The 16,636-nt window shown below is 50.7% G+C and overlaps 1 protein-coding gene and 1 long non-coding RNA gene across 2 annotated transcripts in view; both read left to right on the forward strand.

The window, feature by feature from the left end:
* Positions 1–9,346, forward strand: part of LOC144487163 (pancreatic secretory granule membrane major glycoprotein GP2-like) — a 157,641-nt gene extending 148,295 nt beyond the window's left edge. Inside the window, exons 8-9 of the mRNA XM_078205222.1 lie at positions 7,924–8,013; positions 9,315–9,346. Coding sequence (XP_078061348.1) covers positions 7,924–8,013; positions 9,315–9,346 — 122 coding nt within the window. The remainder of the gene's footprint in view (positions 1–7,923; positions 8,014–9,314) is intronic.
* A 462-nt stretch (positions 9,347–9,808) lies between these two features.
* On the forward strand, positions 9,809–15,604 carry LOC144487162 (uncharacterized). Its single transcript, XR_013496374.1, has 3 exons — positions 9,809–9,898; positions 12,397–12,512; positions 14,119–15,604. It is a non-coding gene; the product is annotated as an uncharacterized LOC144487162 (long non-coding RNA).
* The last annotated feature ends 1,032 nt before the right edge of the window (positions 15,605–16,636 follow it).

Genomic DNA, 16,636 nt, shown 5'->3' on the forward strand with positions numbered 1-16,636 from the left:
GGATGGAGTGAGTGAGGGGAGCGGGATGCAGTGAGTGAAGGGAGCGTGATGGAGCGAGTGAGGGGAGCGGGATGCAGGGACTGAATTTGTGAATCTCTACGGAAAGATAAATGCTGTCAAAACTTTTCATCTTGAACTCATCATGACAGATTATCAAGGATACAAAACCTCAAAGGGAGAAATAATTTAGACTCAATTGGAGCAGGAGGCTGATTCGTTGGTGTGCAGTCTCCGATATGTAAATTACATGCCAACAAATCAGCACCATCTTTCCCACGCTACGCCTCGTGTTTGTCCCTGTGAGATTAGGTTTTGTTGTATCTGAGTCCTGATGAGTCCCAGATGGAAAACTTCGACAGTGCATCTCTTTTCGCGACCATACTCGAGAAATGTGGTGTATTGCCCTGACGAGACTTTCAGAAGAGGAATGTTTGAGAAATGTTTTGGTGAAGATATTGTCCAGAATCTGGTCTGAGTATTATGGTCTGTTCTGGGATTGTCCAATCGCAAGTTGTGAAGTCTCTTCATCTCATTCCAGGAAAATCCACAACTCGGGACAGTGAGGGGAAAACTGACCAATCATCCACTGTCCAAGCGGGTTCTTCAATCCCTGGTAGGTGAAACTCAGTCAATGTTGACGATGAATTAATCCCTCAGTGTGACATCTGAAGATGTCAGTCCTGAAGATTCACTCAGGCATTTCCCGATGGAGTGGGGGCAGTGAGTGAGTGAGAATCATTGCAGAGTTAAAGTGGAATATGATGACCTGAATGGAGAGATTGTAAACCAGAGACAGAGTGCATTTAGTTACAGCTGTTGAGGGGAGATGGATGTAGTGAGTGAGGGATGTAGTGAGTGAGGGATGTAGTGAGTGAGGGGTGTAGTGCGTGAGGGGAGTGGGAAGGAGCGAGTGAGGGGAGTGGGATGCAGCGAGTGAGGGGAGTGGGATGGTGCGAGTGAGGGGAGTGGGATGGAGCGAGTGAGGGGAGTGGGATGGAGCGAGTGAGGGGAGTGGGATGGAGCGAGTGAGGGGAGTGGGATGGAGCGAGTGAGGGGAGCGGGATGCAGTGACTGAATTTGTAAATCTCTATGGAAAGATAAATGCTGTCAAAACTTTTCATCTTGAACTCATCATGACAGATTATCAAGGATACAATACCTCAAAGGGAGAAATAATTTAGACTCAATTGGAGCAGGAGGCTGATTCCTTGGTGTGCAGTCTCCGATATGTAAATTACATGCCAACAAATCAGCACCATCTTTCCCACGCTACGCCTAGTGTTTGTCCCTGTGAGATTAGGTTTTGTTGTATCTGAGTCCTGATGAGTCCCAGATGGAAAACTTCGACAGTGCATCTCTTTTCGCGACCATACTCGAGAAACGTGGTGTATTGCCCTGACGAGACTTTCAGAAGAGGAATGTTTGAGAAATGTTTTGGTGAAGATATTGTCCAGAATCTGGTCTGAGTATTATGGTCTGTTCTGGGATTGTCCAATCGCAAGTTGTGAAGTCTCTTCATCTCATTCCAGGAAAATCCACAACTCGGGACAGTGAGGGGAAAACTGACCAATCATCCACTGTCCAAGCGGGTTCTTCAATCCCTGGTAGGTGAAACTCAGTCAATGTTGACGATGAATTAATCCCTCAGTGTGACATCTGAAGATGTCAGTCCTGAAGATTCACTCAGGCATTTCCCGATGGAATGGGAGCAGTGAGTGAGAGAGAATCATTGCAGAGTTAAAGTGGAATATAATGACCTGAATGGAGAGGTTGTAAACCAGAGACAGAGTGCATTTAGTTACAGCTGTTGAGGGGAGAGGGATGTAGTGAGTGAGGGATGTAGTGAGTGAGGGATGTAGTGAGTGAGGGATGTAGTGAGTGAGGGATGTACTGAGTGAGGGGTGTAGTGAGTGAGGGGTGTAGTGAGTGAGGGGAGTGGGATGGAGCGAGTGAGGGGAGTGGGATAGAGCAGTGAGCGGAGTGGGTTGAGGGAGTGGGTTTGAGGTAGCGAGGGGAGTGGGATTGAGGGAGCGAGGGCAGTGGGATTCCGGAGGCGAGGGGAGTGGGATTGAGGGAGCGAGGGGAGTGGGATGGAGTGAGTGAGGGGTGTGGGATGGAGTGAGTGAGGGGAGCGGGATGCAGTGAGTGAGGGGAGCGTGATGGAGCGAGTGTGGGGAGTGGGATGGAGCGAGTGAGGGGGTAGGGATGGAGTGAGTGAGGGGAGTGGGATGGAGTGAGTGTGGGGAGTGGGATGCAGTGACTGAATTTGTGAATCTCTGAGGAAACAGAAATGCTGTCAAAACCCTTCATCTTGAACTCATCATGACAGATTATCAAGGATACAATACCTCAAAGGGAGAAATAATTTAGACTCAATTGGAGCAGGAGGCTGATTAGTTGGTGTGCAGTCTCCGATATGTAAATTACATGCCAACAAATCACCATCTTTCCCACGCTAGGCCGAGTGTTGGGTTTTGTTGTATCTGAGTCCTGATGAGTCCCAGATGGAAAACTTCGATAGCATATCTCTTTTCGCGACCATACTCGAGAAATGTGGTGTATTGCCCTGGCGAGAATTTCAGAAGAGGAATGTTTGAGAAATGTTTCGGTCAAGATATTGTCCAGAATCTGGTCTGAGTATTATGGTCTGTTGTGGGATTGTCCAATCGCAAGTTGTGAAGTCTCTTCATCTCATTCCAGGAAAATCCACAATTCGGGACAGTGAGGGGAAAACTGACCAATCATCCACTGTCCAAGCGGGTTCTTCAATCCCAGGTAGGTGAAACTCAGTCAATGTTGACGATGAATGAATCCCTCAGTGTGACATCTGAAGATGTCAGTCCTGAAGATTCACTCAGGCATTTCCCGATGGAGTGGGGGCAGTGAGTGAGTGAGAATAATTGTAGAGTGAAAGTGGAATTTAATGACCTGAATGGAGAGGTTGTAAACCAGAGACAGAGTGCATTTAGTTACAGCTGTTGAGGGGAGAGGGATGTAGTGAGTGAGAGAAGTAGTGAGTGAGGGATGTAGTGAGTGAGGGGGTAGTGAGTGAGGGGGTAGTGAGTGATGGATGTAGTGAGTGAGGGATGTAGTGAGTGAGGGATGTAGTGAGTGAGGGATGTAGCGAGTGAGGGGAGTGGGATGGAGCGAGTGTGGGGAGTGGGATGGAGCGAGTGAGGGGAGTGGGATGGAGCGAGTGAGGGGAGTGGGATGGAGCGAGTGAGGGGAGTGGGATGGAGCGAGTGAGGGGAGTGGGATGGAGCGAGTGAGGGGAGTGGGATGGAGCGAGTGAGGGGAGTAGGATGGAGCGAGTGAGGGGAGTGGGTTGGAGCGATTGAGGGGAGTGGGATGGAGCGATTGAGGGGAGTGGGATGGAGCGAGTCATGGGAGTGGGATGGAGCGAGTGAGGGGAGTGGGATGGAGCGAGTCATGGGAGTGGGATGGAGCGAGTGAGGGGAGTGGGATGGAGCGAGTGAGGGGAGTGGGATGGAGCGTGTGAGTGGAGTGGGATGGAGTGAGTGAGGGGAGTGGGATGGAGCGGGTGAGGGGAGTGGGATGGAGCGAGTGAGGGGAGTGGGATGGAGCGAGTGAGGGGAGTGGGATGGAGCGAGTGAGGGGAGTGGGATAGAGCGAGTGAGGGGAGTGGGATGGAGCGAGTGAGGGGAGTGGGTTGGAGCGATTGAGGGGAGTGGGATGGAGCGATTGAGGGGAGTGGGATGGAGCGAGTCATGGGAGTGGGATGGAGCGAGTGAGGGGAGTGGGATGGAGCGAGTGAGGGGAGTGGGATGGAGCGAGTGAGGGGAGTGGGATGGAGCGAGTGAGGGGAGTGGGATGGAGCGTGTGAGTGGAGTGGGATGGAGTGAGTGAGGGGAGTGGGATGGAGCGGGTGAGGGGAGTGGGATGGAGCGAGTGAGGGGAGTGGGATGGAGCGAGTGAGGGGAGTGGGATGGAGCGAGTGAGGGGAGTGGGATGGAGCGAGTGAGGGTAGTGGGATGGAGCGAGTGAGAGGAGTGGGATGGAGCGAGTGAGAGGAGTGGGATGGAGCGAGTGAGGGGAGTGGGACGGAGAGAGTGAGGGCAGTGGGACAGTGCGAGTGAGGGGAGTGGGACAGAGCGAGTGAGGGGAGTGGGACGGAGCGAGTGAGGGGTGTCGGATGTCATGAGTGAGGGGAGTGACATGTAGTGAGTGAGGGGAGTGGGGTGTTGTGAGTGAGGGGAGTGGGATGCAGTGAGGGGAGCGAGGATGCAGTGAGTGAGGGGAGTGTGATGGAGTGAGAGGGGAGTGGGATGGAGTGAGTGAGGGGAGTGGGATGGAGTGAGTGAGGGGAGTGGGATGGAGTGAGTGAGGGGAGTGGGCTGGAGTGAGAGGGGGTTGGGATGCAGTGACTGAATTTGTGAATCTCTGAGGAAACAGAAATGCTGTCAAAACCTTTCATCTTGAACTCATCATGACAGATTATCAAGGATACAAAACCTCAAAGGGAGAAATAGTTTAGACTCAATTGGAGCAGGAGGCTGATTAGTTGGTGTGCAGTCTCCGACATGTAAATTACATGCCAACAAATCACCATCTTTCCCACGCTACGCCGAGTGTTGGGTTTTGTTGTATCTGAGTCCTGATGAGTCCCTGATGGAAAACTTCGATAGCACATCTCTTTTCACGACCATACTCGAGAAATGTGGTGTATTGCCCTGACGAGACTTTCAGAAGAGGAATGTTTTAGAAATGTTTTGGTGAAGATATTGTCCTGAATCTGGTCTGAGTATTATGGTCTGTTCTGGGATTGTCCAATCGCAAGTTGCGAAGTCTCTTCATCTCATTCCAGGAAAATCCACAACTCGGGACAGTAAGGGGAAAACTGACCAATCATCCACTGTCCAAGCGGGTTCTTCAATCCCTGGTAGGTGAAACTCAGTCCATGTTCACGATGAATTAATCCCTCAGTGTGACATCTGAAGATGTCAGTCCTGAAGATTCACTCAGGCATTTCCCGATGGAGTGGGAGCAGTGAGTGAGTGAGAGTCATTGCAGAGTTAAAGTGGAATTTAATGACCTGAATGGTGTGGTTGTAAACCAGAGACAGAGTGCATTTAGTTACAGCTGTTGAGGGGAGAGGGATGTAGTGAGTGAGGGATGTAGTGAGTGAGGGATGTAGTGAGTGAGGGATGTAGTGAGTGAGGGGTGTGGGATGAAGTGAGTGAGGGGAGAGGGATGCAGTGAGTGAGGGGAGTGGGATGGAGCGAGTGAGGGGAGTGGGATGGATCGAGTGAGGGGAGAGGGATGCAGTGAGTGAGGGGAGTGGGACGGAGCGAGTGAGGGGCGTGGGACGGAGCCAGTGAGGGGAGTGGGATGGAGTGACATTGATTGGAATTGTGCAATTGGATAAAACTTACCGAACAATCACGCAGGTACCAAGAATTACACAGCAGCCATTTTCTGATTCTCGCCCTCGCTTGCAATGTGCCTCAAATAGACTTGTTGAAGATGAATAATTTTGCACTCAGGGCCAACAAAGAACAATACAGCACAGGAACAGGCCCTTCGGCCCTCCAAGCCCGCGCCGCTCCCTGGTCCAAAATAGACCATTCTTTTGTATCCCTCCATTCCCAGTCCGCTCATATGGCTGTCTAGATAAGTCTTAAACGTTCCCAGTGTGTCCGCCTCCACCGTGCCTGGCAGCGCATTCCAGGCCCCCACCACCCTCTGTGTAAAATGTGTCCGCCTGATATCTGTGTTAAACCTCCCCCCCTTCACCTTGAACTTATGACCCCTCGTGAACATCACCACCGACCTGGGGAAAAGCTTCCCACCGTTCACCCTATCTATGCCTTTCATAATTTTATACACCTCTATTAAGTCTCCCCTCATCCTCCGTCTTTCCAGGGAGAACAACCCCAGTTTACCCAATCTCTCCTCATAACTCAGCCCCTCCATACCAGGTAACATCCTGGTAAACCTCCTCTGTACTCTCTCCAAAGCCTCCACGTCCTTCTGGTAGTGTGGCGACCAGAACTGGACGCAGTATTCCAAATGCGGCCGAACCAACGTTCTATACATCTGCAACATCAGACCCCAACTTTTATACTCTATGCCCCGTCCTATAAAGGCAAGCATGCCATATGCCTTCTTCATCACCTTCTCCACCTGTGACGTCACTTTCAAGGATCTGTGGACTTGCACACCCAGGTCCCTCTGCGTATCGACACCCTTTATGGTTCTGCCATTTATCATATAGCTCCTCCCTACATTATTTCTACCAAAATGCATCACTTCGCATTTATCAGGATTGAACTCCATCTGCCATTTCTTTGCCCAAATTTCCAGCCTATCTATATCCTTCTGTAGCTTCTGACAATGCTCCTCACTATCTGCAAGTCCTGCCAATTTTGTGTCGTCCGCAAACTTACTGATCACCCCAGTTACACCTTCTTCTAGATCATTTATATAAATTACAAACAGCAGAGGTCCCAATACAGAGCCCTGCGGAACACCACTAGTCACAGGCCTCCAGCCGAAAAAGACCCTTCCACTACCACCCTCTGTCTTCTGTGACCAAGCCAGTTCTCCACCCATCTAGCCAGTTCTCCACCCATCTAGCCACCTCCCCCTTTATCCCATGAGATCCAACCTTTTTCACCAGCCCACCATGGGGGACTTTGTCAAACGCTTCACTAAAGTCCATATAGACGACATCCACGGCCCTTCCCTCGTCAACCATTTTGGTCACTTCTTCAAAAAACTCCACCAGGTTAGTGAGGCATGACCTCCCTCTCACAAAACCATGCTGACTATCGTTAATGAGTTTATTCCTTTCTAAATGCGCATACATCCTATCTCTAAGAATCTTCTCCAACAACTTCCCCACCACGGACGTCAAGCTCACCGGCCTATAATTCCCCGGGTTATCCTTCCTACCCTTCTTAAATAACGGGACCACATTAGCTATCCTCCAATCCTCTGGGACCTCACCTGCGTCCAGTGACGAGACAAAGATTTGCGTCAGAGGCCCAGCGATTTCATCTCTCGTCTCCCTGAGCAGCCTTGGATGGCCCTGGGGATTTGTCAGTCTTTATATTCTCTAACAAACCTAACACTTCCTCCTTTGTAATGGAGATTTTCTCTAACGGTTCAACACTCCCCTCCGAGACACTCCCAGTCAACACATCCCTCTCCTTTGTGAATACCGACGCAAAGTATTCATTTAGGATCTCCCCTACTTCTTTGGGCTCCAAGCATAATTCCCCACTTTTGTCCCTGAGAGGTCCGATTTTTTCCCTGACAACCCTTTTGTTCCTAACGTATGAATAAAATGCCTTGGGATTCTCCTTAATCCTGTCTGCCAAGAACATTTTGTGACCCCTTTTTGCTCTTCTAATTCCCCGTTTGAGTTCTTTCCTACTTTCTTTGTACTCCTCCAGAGCTCCCTCCGTTTTTAGCTGCCCGGACCTACCATACGCCTCTCTCTTCTTTTTGACCAGTCTCTCAATTTCCCTGGTTATCCACGGATAACCAGGGAAATTCCCTGGGCCACTCTCTGCATGTTCTCCAAATCGTGAAGTTGTTGAGGAAACATCAGTTTGCAGTTCTCTGTCCAATGGAGCATTACAATGAGTTTCCCAATGACAAGCCAACAAATCAGCAGCATCTATCCGACGCTGCGCAAGTTGTTTGTCCCTGTACGATTTGGTTTTGTTGTATCTGAGTCCTGATGAGTCCAGGGTGGAAAGTTTTAACTCTGCATCTCTTTTCCCGACCATTATCGTGGAATGTGATGTGTTGGGACTGACGACCGGCTTGGATGAGGAAAGTTTTTAAATTGTTACCGTCATGATATTGCCCGGAATCTGGTCTGAGTATTATGGTCTGTTCTGGAATTGTCCAATCAGCAAGTTTTCAATTCTCTTTCTCTCATTCTCCATCCAGGAAAATCCACAACTCGTGATGCAGGGGGAAAATCGACTGGAAAACCCACCCAACAATCATCCACTGTCCCCGTGGATTCTTCAACCCCAGGTAGGTGAAACCCAGGGAACGTTCTGGATGAATTGTTCACTCAGTGTGACACATGGAGATGTCAGTGCTCAAGATTCACTCAGGCATTTACTGATGGAGTGGGAGCAGCGAGTGAGTGAGAATCATCGTAGAGTTAAAGTTAAAGTCAATAACCTGAATGGAGAGACGATACCTCAGAGACAATGTGGATATAGTCACAGCCAGTGAGGGGAGTGGGATGGAGTGAGTGAGGGGATTGGGATGAAGTGAGTGAGGGGAGTGGGATGGAGTGAGTGAGGGGAGTGGGATGGAGCGAGTGAGGGGAGTGGGATGGAGTGAGTGAGGGGAGTGGGATGGAGTGAGTGAGGGGAGTGGGATGGAGCGAGTGAGGGGAGTGGGATGGAGAGTGAGGGGTGTGGGACGGAGTGAGTGAGGGGAGTGGGAGGGAGTGAGTAAGGGGAGTGGGATGGAGTGAGTGAGGGGAGTGGGATGTAGTGAGTGAGGGGAGTGGAATGGAGTGAGTGAGGGGAGTGGGATGGAGTGAGTGAGGGGTGTGGGATGGAGTGAGTGAGGGTAGTGGGAGGGAGTGAGTGAGGGGAGTGGGATGGAGTGAGTGAGGGGAGTGGGATGGAGAGAGTGAGGGAATTGGGGAGCAGTGGCTGAGGGGAGTGGGGTGTAGTGAGTGAGAGGAGCGAGATGCAGTGAGTAAGGGGAGTGGGGTGTAGTGAGTGAGGGGAGTGGGGTGTAGTGAGTGAGCGGAGTGGGATGGAGTGAGTGAGGGGGTTGGGATGGAGTGAGTGTGGGGTGCAGTGAGTGAGGGGAGTGGGGTGTAGTGAGTGAGGGGAGTGGGGTGTAGTGAGTGAGGGGAGTGGGATGGAGTGAGTGAGGGGGGTGGGATGGAGTGAGTGAGGAGGGTGGGATGAAGTGAGTGAGGGGAGTGGGATGGAGTGAGTGAGGGGAGCGGGATGGGGCGTGTGAGGGGAGTGGGATGGAGCGAGTGAGGGGAGTGGGATGTAGTGAGTGAGGAGGGTGGGATGTAGTGAGTGAGGGGAGTGGGATGGAGTGAGTGAGGGGAGCGGGATGGGGCGAGTGAGGGGAGCGGGATGCAGTGAGTGAGGGGAGTGGGACGGAGCGAGCGAGGGGAGTGGATGGAGCGAGCGAGGGGAGTGGGACGGAGCGAGCGAGGGTAGTGGGATTGAGCGAGTGAGGGGAGTGGGATGGAGCGAGTGAGGGGAGCGGGATGGAGCGAGTGAGGGGAGTGGGATGGAGTGACATTAATTGGAATTGTGCAATTGGATAAAACTTACCGAACAATCACGCAGGTACCAAGAATTACACAGCAGCCATTTTCTGATTCTCGCCCTTGCTTGCAATGTGCCTCAAATAGACTTGTTGAAGATGAATAATTTTGCACTCAGGGCCACTCTCTGCATGTTCTCCAAATAGTGATGTTGTTGAGGAAACATCAGCTTGCAGTTCTCTGTCCAATGGAGCATTTCAATGAGTTTCCCAATGACAAGCCAACAAATCAGCAGCATCTATCCGACGCTGCGCAAGTTGTTTGTCCCTGTACGATTTGGTTTTGTTGTATCTGAGTCCTGATGAGTCCAGGGTGGAAAGTTTTAACTCTGCATCTCTTTTCCCGACCATTATCGTGGAATGTGATGTGTTGGGACTGACGACCGGCTTGGATGAGGAAAGTTTTTAAATTGTTACCGTCATGATATTGCCCGGAATCTGGTCTGAGTATTATGGTCTGTTCTGGAATTGTCCAATCAGCAAGTTTTCAATTCTCTTTCTCTCATTCTCCATCCAGGAAAATCCACAACTCGTGATGCAGGGGGAAAATCGACTGGAAAACCCACCCAACAATCATCCACTGTCCCCGTGGATTCTTCAACCCCAGGTAGGTGAAACCCAGGGAACGTTCTGGATGAATTGTTCACTCAGTGTGACACATGGAGATGTCAGTGCTCAAGATTCACTCAGGCATTTACTGATGGAGTGGGAGCAGCGAGTGAGTGAGAATCATCGTAGAGTTAAAGTTAAAGTCAATAACCTGAATGGAGAGACGATACCTCAGAGACAATGTGGATATAGTCACAGCCAGTGAGGGGAGTGGGATGGAGTGAGTGAGGGGATTGGGATGAAGTGAGTGAGGGGAGTGGGATGGAGTGAGTGAGGGGAGTGGGATGGAGCGAGTGAGGGGAGTGGGATGGAGAGTGAGGGGTGTGGGACGGAGTGAGTGAGGGGAGTGGGAGGGAGTGAGTAAGGGGAGTGGGATGGAGTGAGTGAGGGGAGTGGGATGTAGTGAGTGAGGGGAGTGGAATGGAGTGAGTGAGGGGAGTGGGATGGAGTGAGTGAGGGGTGTGGGATGGAGTGAGTGAGGGGAGTGGGAGGGAGTGAGTGAGGGGAGTGGGATGGAGTGAGTGAGGGGAGTGGGATGGAGAGAGTGATGGGATTGGGGAGCAGTGGCTGAGGGGAGTGGGGTGTAGTGAGTGAGGGGAGCGAGATGCAGTGAGTAAGGGGAGTGGGATGTAGTGAGTGAGGGGAGTGGGGTGTAGTGAGTGAGCGGAGTGGGATGGAGTGAGTGAGGGGGTTGGGATGGAGTGAGTGTGGGGTGCAGTGAGTGAGGGGAGTGGGGTGTAGTGAGTGAGGGGAGTGGGGTGTAGTGAGTGAGGGGAGTGGGATGGAGTGAGTGAGGGGGGTGGGATGGAGTGAGTGAGGAGGGTGGGATGGAGTGAGTGAGGGGAGTGGGATGGAGTGAGTGAGGGGAGCGGGATGGGGCGTGTGAGGGGAGTGGGATGGAGCGAGTGAGGGGAGTGGGATGGAGTGTGAGGGGGGTAGGATGGAGTGAGTGGGGGGGTGGGATGGAGCGAGTGAGGGGAGTGGGATGTAGTGAGTGAGGAGGGTGGGATGTAGTGAGTGAGGGGAGTGGGATGGAGTGAGTGAGGGGAGCGGGATGGGGCGAGTGAGGGGAGCGGGATGCAGTGAGTGAGGGGAGTGGGACGGAGCGAGCGAGGGGAGTGGATGGAGCGAGCGAGGGGAGTGGGACGGAGCGAGCGAGGGTAGTGGGATTGAGCGAGTGAGGGGAGTGGGATGGAGTGAGTGAGGGGGGTGGGATTGAGTGAGTGAGGAGGGTGGGATGTAGTGAGTGAGGGGAGTGGGACGGAGCGAGTGAGGGGAGTGGGACGGAGCGAGTGAGGGGAGTGGGACGGAGCGAGTGAGGGGAGTGGGATGGAGCGAGTGAGGGGAGTGGGACGGAGCGAGTGAGGGGAGTGGGACGGAGCGAGTGAGGGGAGTGGGATGGAGCGAGTGAGGGGAGTGGGACGGAGTGAGTGAGGGGATTGGGCTGTCGGGACGGAGGGGAGTGGGCTGTCGGGACGGAGGGGATTGGGCTGTCGGGACGGAGGGGAGTGGGCTGTCGGGACGGAGGGGAGTGGGCTGTCGGGACGGAGGGGAGTGGGCTGTCGAGACGGAGGGGAGTGGGCTGTCGGGACGGAGGGGAGTGGGCTGTCGGAACGGAGGGGATTGGGCTGTCGGGACGGAGGGGAGTGGGCTGTCGGGACGGAGGGGAGTGGACTGTCGGGACGGAGGGGATTGGACTGTCAGGACGGAGGGGAGTGGGCTGTCGGGACGGAGGGGAGTTGGCTGTTGGGACGGAGGGTGTACATTTTAGGGAGTGCTCTCTCTGCCTCACACTCTCACGATCTGTGGAGTTTGCTGTCTTTTGCCCCTCAGCAGTGTTCCTCTTGCTTGGAATTTGCTGAGCTTCTTGTCTTCCCCGTTCCAGATCCAGGTCCAGTCCGGAAACTGAGAATCGGTGCCCACCAAACCCTCAGTGTACCTCTGAGCGATGCTCCATCTCTCTCTGTGTCTCCTGGTTCTTGAGCCTGATGCTGACCCATTGAAATGTGCATCCCATCCACACTCCAGCAGAGGTTAACTCGTGATTGTGTTTGTGTTTTGTCTTCAACAATGTCCATGAGTATGTTGTGTGGGAGCATGTGTTCCCTGATTGAGGCAGACAATGATGTCCCTCAATCCGGAATCTCTCACTCCAGGATGCCAACCTCATGGGGCTGATGGAAGCTGTTACAGTTTTTAATGTGAAGTGTGTCGCCTCAGTCACACGGGGGACTCCATTTACCACCCCACCCCCTTCTTACTCCATTGCCCAGAGCTTGAGGGGTCTTGGAGTGACATTCCTCACCCTCAGTGGGACTGGGGTGAACGGGAAAAGGGATCTTGTGTGGGCGGTTTTCCCTCTGGATTCTGCTGGTCCTGAATATCGAGGAGCCTTTGATCTTTCTGTTGTAACTCTCCACCCCTCATCCTCGCCTCAGTAACTCCTTGATTGCACCCAGGGAATTCAGCTCACGTCCTGTCCTCTCCATGTTTCAGGTTTCCTGTCTCTGTCGGAGGAAGACTGTGATGCCATGGACGTCGAGGTGCAAGTGATGTACGTGGGGAACAACAAGCTGGAAACCGCCGATGAAAAGGCTGCCTACCTTCGACAGGTATAGAATTCAGCGATACATCCAAAGTAGGGGCAGGAGGAGGCCATTCATCCCTTGCTGTCTGTTCCAGCATTCAGTACGATCATGGCTGATCATCCAACTCAGTAAGCTTATCCCGCCCTCCCCCTCCCCTCCCCGTCCCCGTCCCCCTCCCCTCCCCCTCAATAATATTTCATCCCATTTGTTCGAAGAGACGTATCTAACTCTTTCTTGAAAACACACAATGTTTTGGCCTCAACAGTTTTCGGTGATCGGGAATTTCACAAATTCGCCACTACCAGGGCAAAGAAAAATTCCCCTCATCTCTGTCCTGATTTATTTACCCCGTATCCTCGGACTGTAAGTCCTGATTCTGGATTTCCCCACCATCGAGAACATCCTTCCTTCATCGAGCCTGCCTACTCCTGTTCGAATTTTATAGGCTTCTGGTTGATCCTCCTCATTCTTCTAAACTGCAGCCAATACAATTCTAACTGACTCAATCTCTTCTCATGAGTCAGTCGCGCCATCCCAGGGATTGGTCTGGTAATCCATTGCTGCATTCCCTCGAGAGCTAGAACTTCCTCCTTCAGATAAGGAGAGAAAAACTGGCCACAATATTCCAGGTATGTCCTTACTATACAATTGCAGCAAGACATCTCTGCACCTGGACTCAAGTTCTCTCTCAATGAAGGCAACATCCTGGTGAACCTTCTTTACACTCTCCAAAACACCCATGTCCTTCTGGTCGGGTAGCGACCAGAACGTCCCCCAATATTCCAAATGTGGCCTAACACACAGTGCAATCCAGCTGGATAGTAATTTGCCAACTTTGATACTCGATGCCCTGGCCACTGAAGGCAAGCATGGCTTTGTCCCTTCATCACAACATTATCCACCTGTGCTTCCACCCCTATTGCTCATTAGGATAGATTAACCATTCCTTGACAGCATTATTTAACTATATCCAATCGTCACCAACTAACAATTCCCCATCAGCCTTGATGAACCATTATTGGGTAACCTTGAATAATCATTCAGAGTTAGTGTTGTTGAACCATGCCTTGTGAGGACCGATGAAACATGGCAAAGGTTGGATAGACGAGCAGTGTCTCGTTGGCATCGATTTGCCAATGCTGGGAGTGTTTCTCAACCAGTTCTCGTTCGCAGTGATTATCCCGAAACAATTAACATTGGCTAACTATTGCTGGCTCGGGCTGATTAATCATTCCTGAAGCATGAACAATTTCTCATTTTCATTAATTAACCATTATCCAGGATTAGTTCGTCCAGTTTAATCATGACTAGTTAGCCTTGTTTACCAATTTCCAGTGAGCAGTTTAGATCTTTTTTTCGTCATTCATTGACTATTCCGAGCCATGACTGATGAACTGTTCTCAGTTGGTTTGAGTGATTGCGTGGAGTGAGCATTAATGGGCCATCACCAGTTGGCATTGGGGAGAGAGCATTGACAGACTTTGCTCCCTCTGGTGTTAAAGGGGTTGGAGATTACCCTGTTTTTTGGGCTCAGGGATGTTTCAGGAAAGTGAGTGGGAAGTGAGAGTGTGATTGTGTCGCAATGCCGTCAATAATGATTCCTTTATGTGAGATTCCCCTCCGTTCCCAGGTCCAAGATATGCTGAGACCCTATGTCCCCTGCAGGAAACTGGAGCCAACCGACTCTCAAAGGAAAAAGAGGGGTTAAAATGGATAGAAGAAACAGGAATGAAGAAGCAAAAAATCCGGACTGTCAACGGAGAGGCTGAGTGTGTCAGTGTGTGTGTTGGAGGCTGTGTGTCAGTGTGTGTGTTGGAGGCTGAGTGTGTCAGTGTGTGTGTTGGAGGCTGAGTGTGTGAGTGTGTGTGTTGGAGGCTGAGTGTGTGAGTGTGTGTGTTGGAGGCTGAGTGTGTGAGTGTGTGTGTTGGAGGCTGAGTGTGTCAGTGTGTGTGTTGGAGGCTGAGTGTGTCAGTGTGTGTGCTGGAGAGTGAGTGTGTCAGTGTGTGTGTTGGAGAGTGAGTGTGTTATTGTGTGTTGGAGAGTAAGTGAGTTAGTTTGTGTTAATGGACATTGCAAAGTGATTCCTGAATGCCAGTAAAATAGCTTAAAACGGGGATTAAATTGGGATTATTTTGATTTGTTGCAAGTTGCTGAATATTTTATGATTGGGTGGTTTAATGGTGGTCGGGATTCTTTGTTAAGGGCTTTCAAATGTGTTTTTAAAATGTTTTATTTGTGGGGAGCTAATGAAGTTTCAAGGTGTGAGTGAAGTGGTTTAAATGTGTTTAAAATGTTTTTAATTAGTGGTTTTGAAGTTATCTGCCCATATATAGGATTCACTGATCTGTAAAGCAGTTTCAAAAGGGATGAAAGGATGTATTACATGTTTCTAAATGGTCACAACGTACCTTGAGTAGTTTGCAGGCTTGCTTTCAATGAGATTGCCTATAAGGGAGAGTGAAACAGGGCTTTGAATCAGTGTGTTGACTTGCGATTGGAGTGTGTGTTTTAATTGAGGTGAACTGGGAGAAGGCGTGTGATGTCGCCTGTAGCCCAGGGAAAAGGTCGGTATGATTTCAGATTTAATCTGCCAGCAGTCAGTTTGACTGGAAGACTTTCGCTCAAGGTTTGCAAAGCTAGTTAATGATTTGTTCCAGTGAAGAATTTGTGACTTCAATCGACCGGATGGAGTTTTGTTTGCGCAAACACTTCCTTGGAAAGTCAGTCGACGGGGTCATGTGATAATGTGGGTGATGTTGGGAGCAGGGTCTGTAGCAGAGGAATATAAACATTTTGGGAGTTGCCGAAGTCAGAGCCATGTGCAGGCAGTTCTGTAAAACTCAGTCTTTGTCTCTTCCCAAAATCTCCCTCTGAAATCTTTCAGACTGTTCACACAATGTGTCGCAAGTATGTCTGAGTTTGCTGATGGCACTTATTTGAAAGTGTTTTTGATCTCCACGTGAATGGGTTTAATTTGGAACTGTACAGTCATCAACTTGAAGATAAAGTTCCTTTCATTTTTAAATATTGTTCAACTGTTAATGGTTGTGCCGCTTCATTTGTTAGAGCTTTGTTTAAACTGTGTTGTTGAATAAAGTTGGCTTTACGCTAAATTATCCTTATGTTTTCAGTGGAATTACTTCTGGGTTGAAACATCTTATCTTCACATTTATCCCAAATGATCGGGGTCTAGTCTGACTTCCGAATGGAATCTGTGGTTCTGGTACAGTTCCCTAACACACAGCACACTATTTCGTATCAGGTATGGCGGGGAAAGGTGACAATAGAACGATTATCATAGAAATGGTGGCACGGTGGCACAGTGGTTAGCATTTCTGCCTCACAGCACCAGGGAGCCGGGTTGAATTCCCGCCTCAGGTGACTGTTTGTTTGATGTTTGCATGTTCTCCCCGTGCCTGCGTTGGATTCCTCTGGGTGCCCCAGTTTCCCCCCGCACTCCAAAGTTGTGTGGATTGGCCATGCTAAATTGCCCCTTCGTGCCCAAAGATGTGTAGGTTAGGTGGATTAGCCGTAATTAATTGTCCCGCAGTGTCCAAAGATGTACATATTTAATGGATTGTCCATGATAAGTTGACCGTAAGTGTCCAAAGATGTGCAGGTAGGTGGACTGGCCATGCTAAATTGCCCCTTCGTGCCAGTGGGATTATTTGGACAAAGACGTGGAATTGTGTGGATAGATCTGGGGTGGGATTGTTTTTGCCGGTTTATCCTCGATGGGCCGAATGGCCTCCTTCTGCCCCGTAGTGATTCTATGATTCTATGATAAATGGAAATACTGCAAGTTCGCGCCAGTTCTGGCATTATCTCCGGAGAGAGCGGAACATTTGAAATCCGTTTGACCCAACTTCCGAGGCTGGAGATCCACTTTCTTGACTGGGGGAGACGGAAAAATTTAACAGAAACTCCAGGAGATCTAGCAGATCCATCAGTCGGAATGGCAGAGTTCCACAAGGGAAAAAAAAGCATAATTCAGAAGGTGCAGCAGTGGAGGGCATCGATACCAGGTTCATTGGGTGACGTGGTGATAGGACTGCCTCACCAGGGCAAGTTTGATAGCGATACCAGCTACACAGAGGGAGCGGGGCCCACAGAGTACAACAGGGGACTGGCGGAGTGGGGTGCTGCTC

This window comes from Mustelus asterias, unplaced genomic scaffold (genome assembly GCF_964213995.1).
Source record: "Mustelus asterias unplaced genomic scaffold, sMusAst1.hap1.1 HAP1_SCAFFOLD_627, whole genome shotgun sequence".
Lineage (NCBI taxonomy): Eukaryota > Metazoa > Chordata > Chondrichthyes > Carcharhiniformes > Triakidae > Mustelus > Mustelus asterias.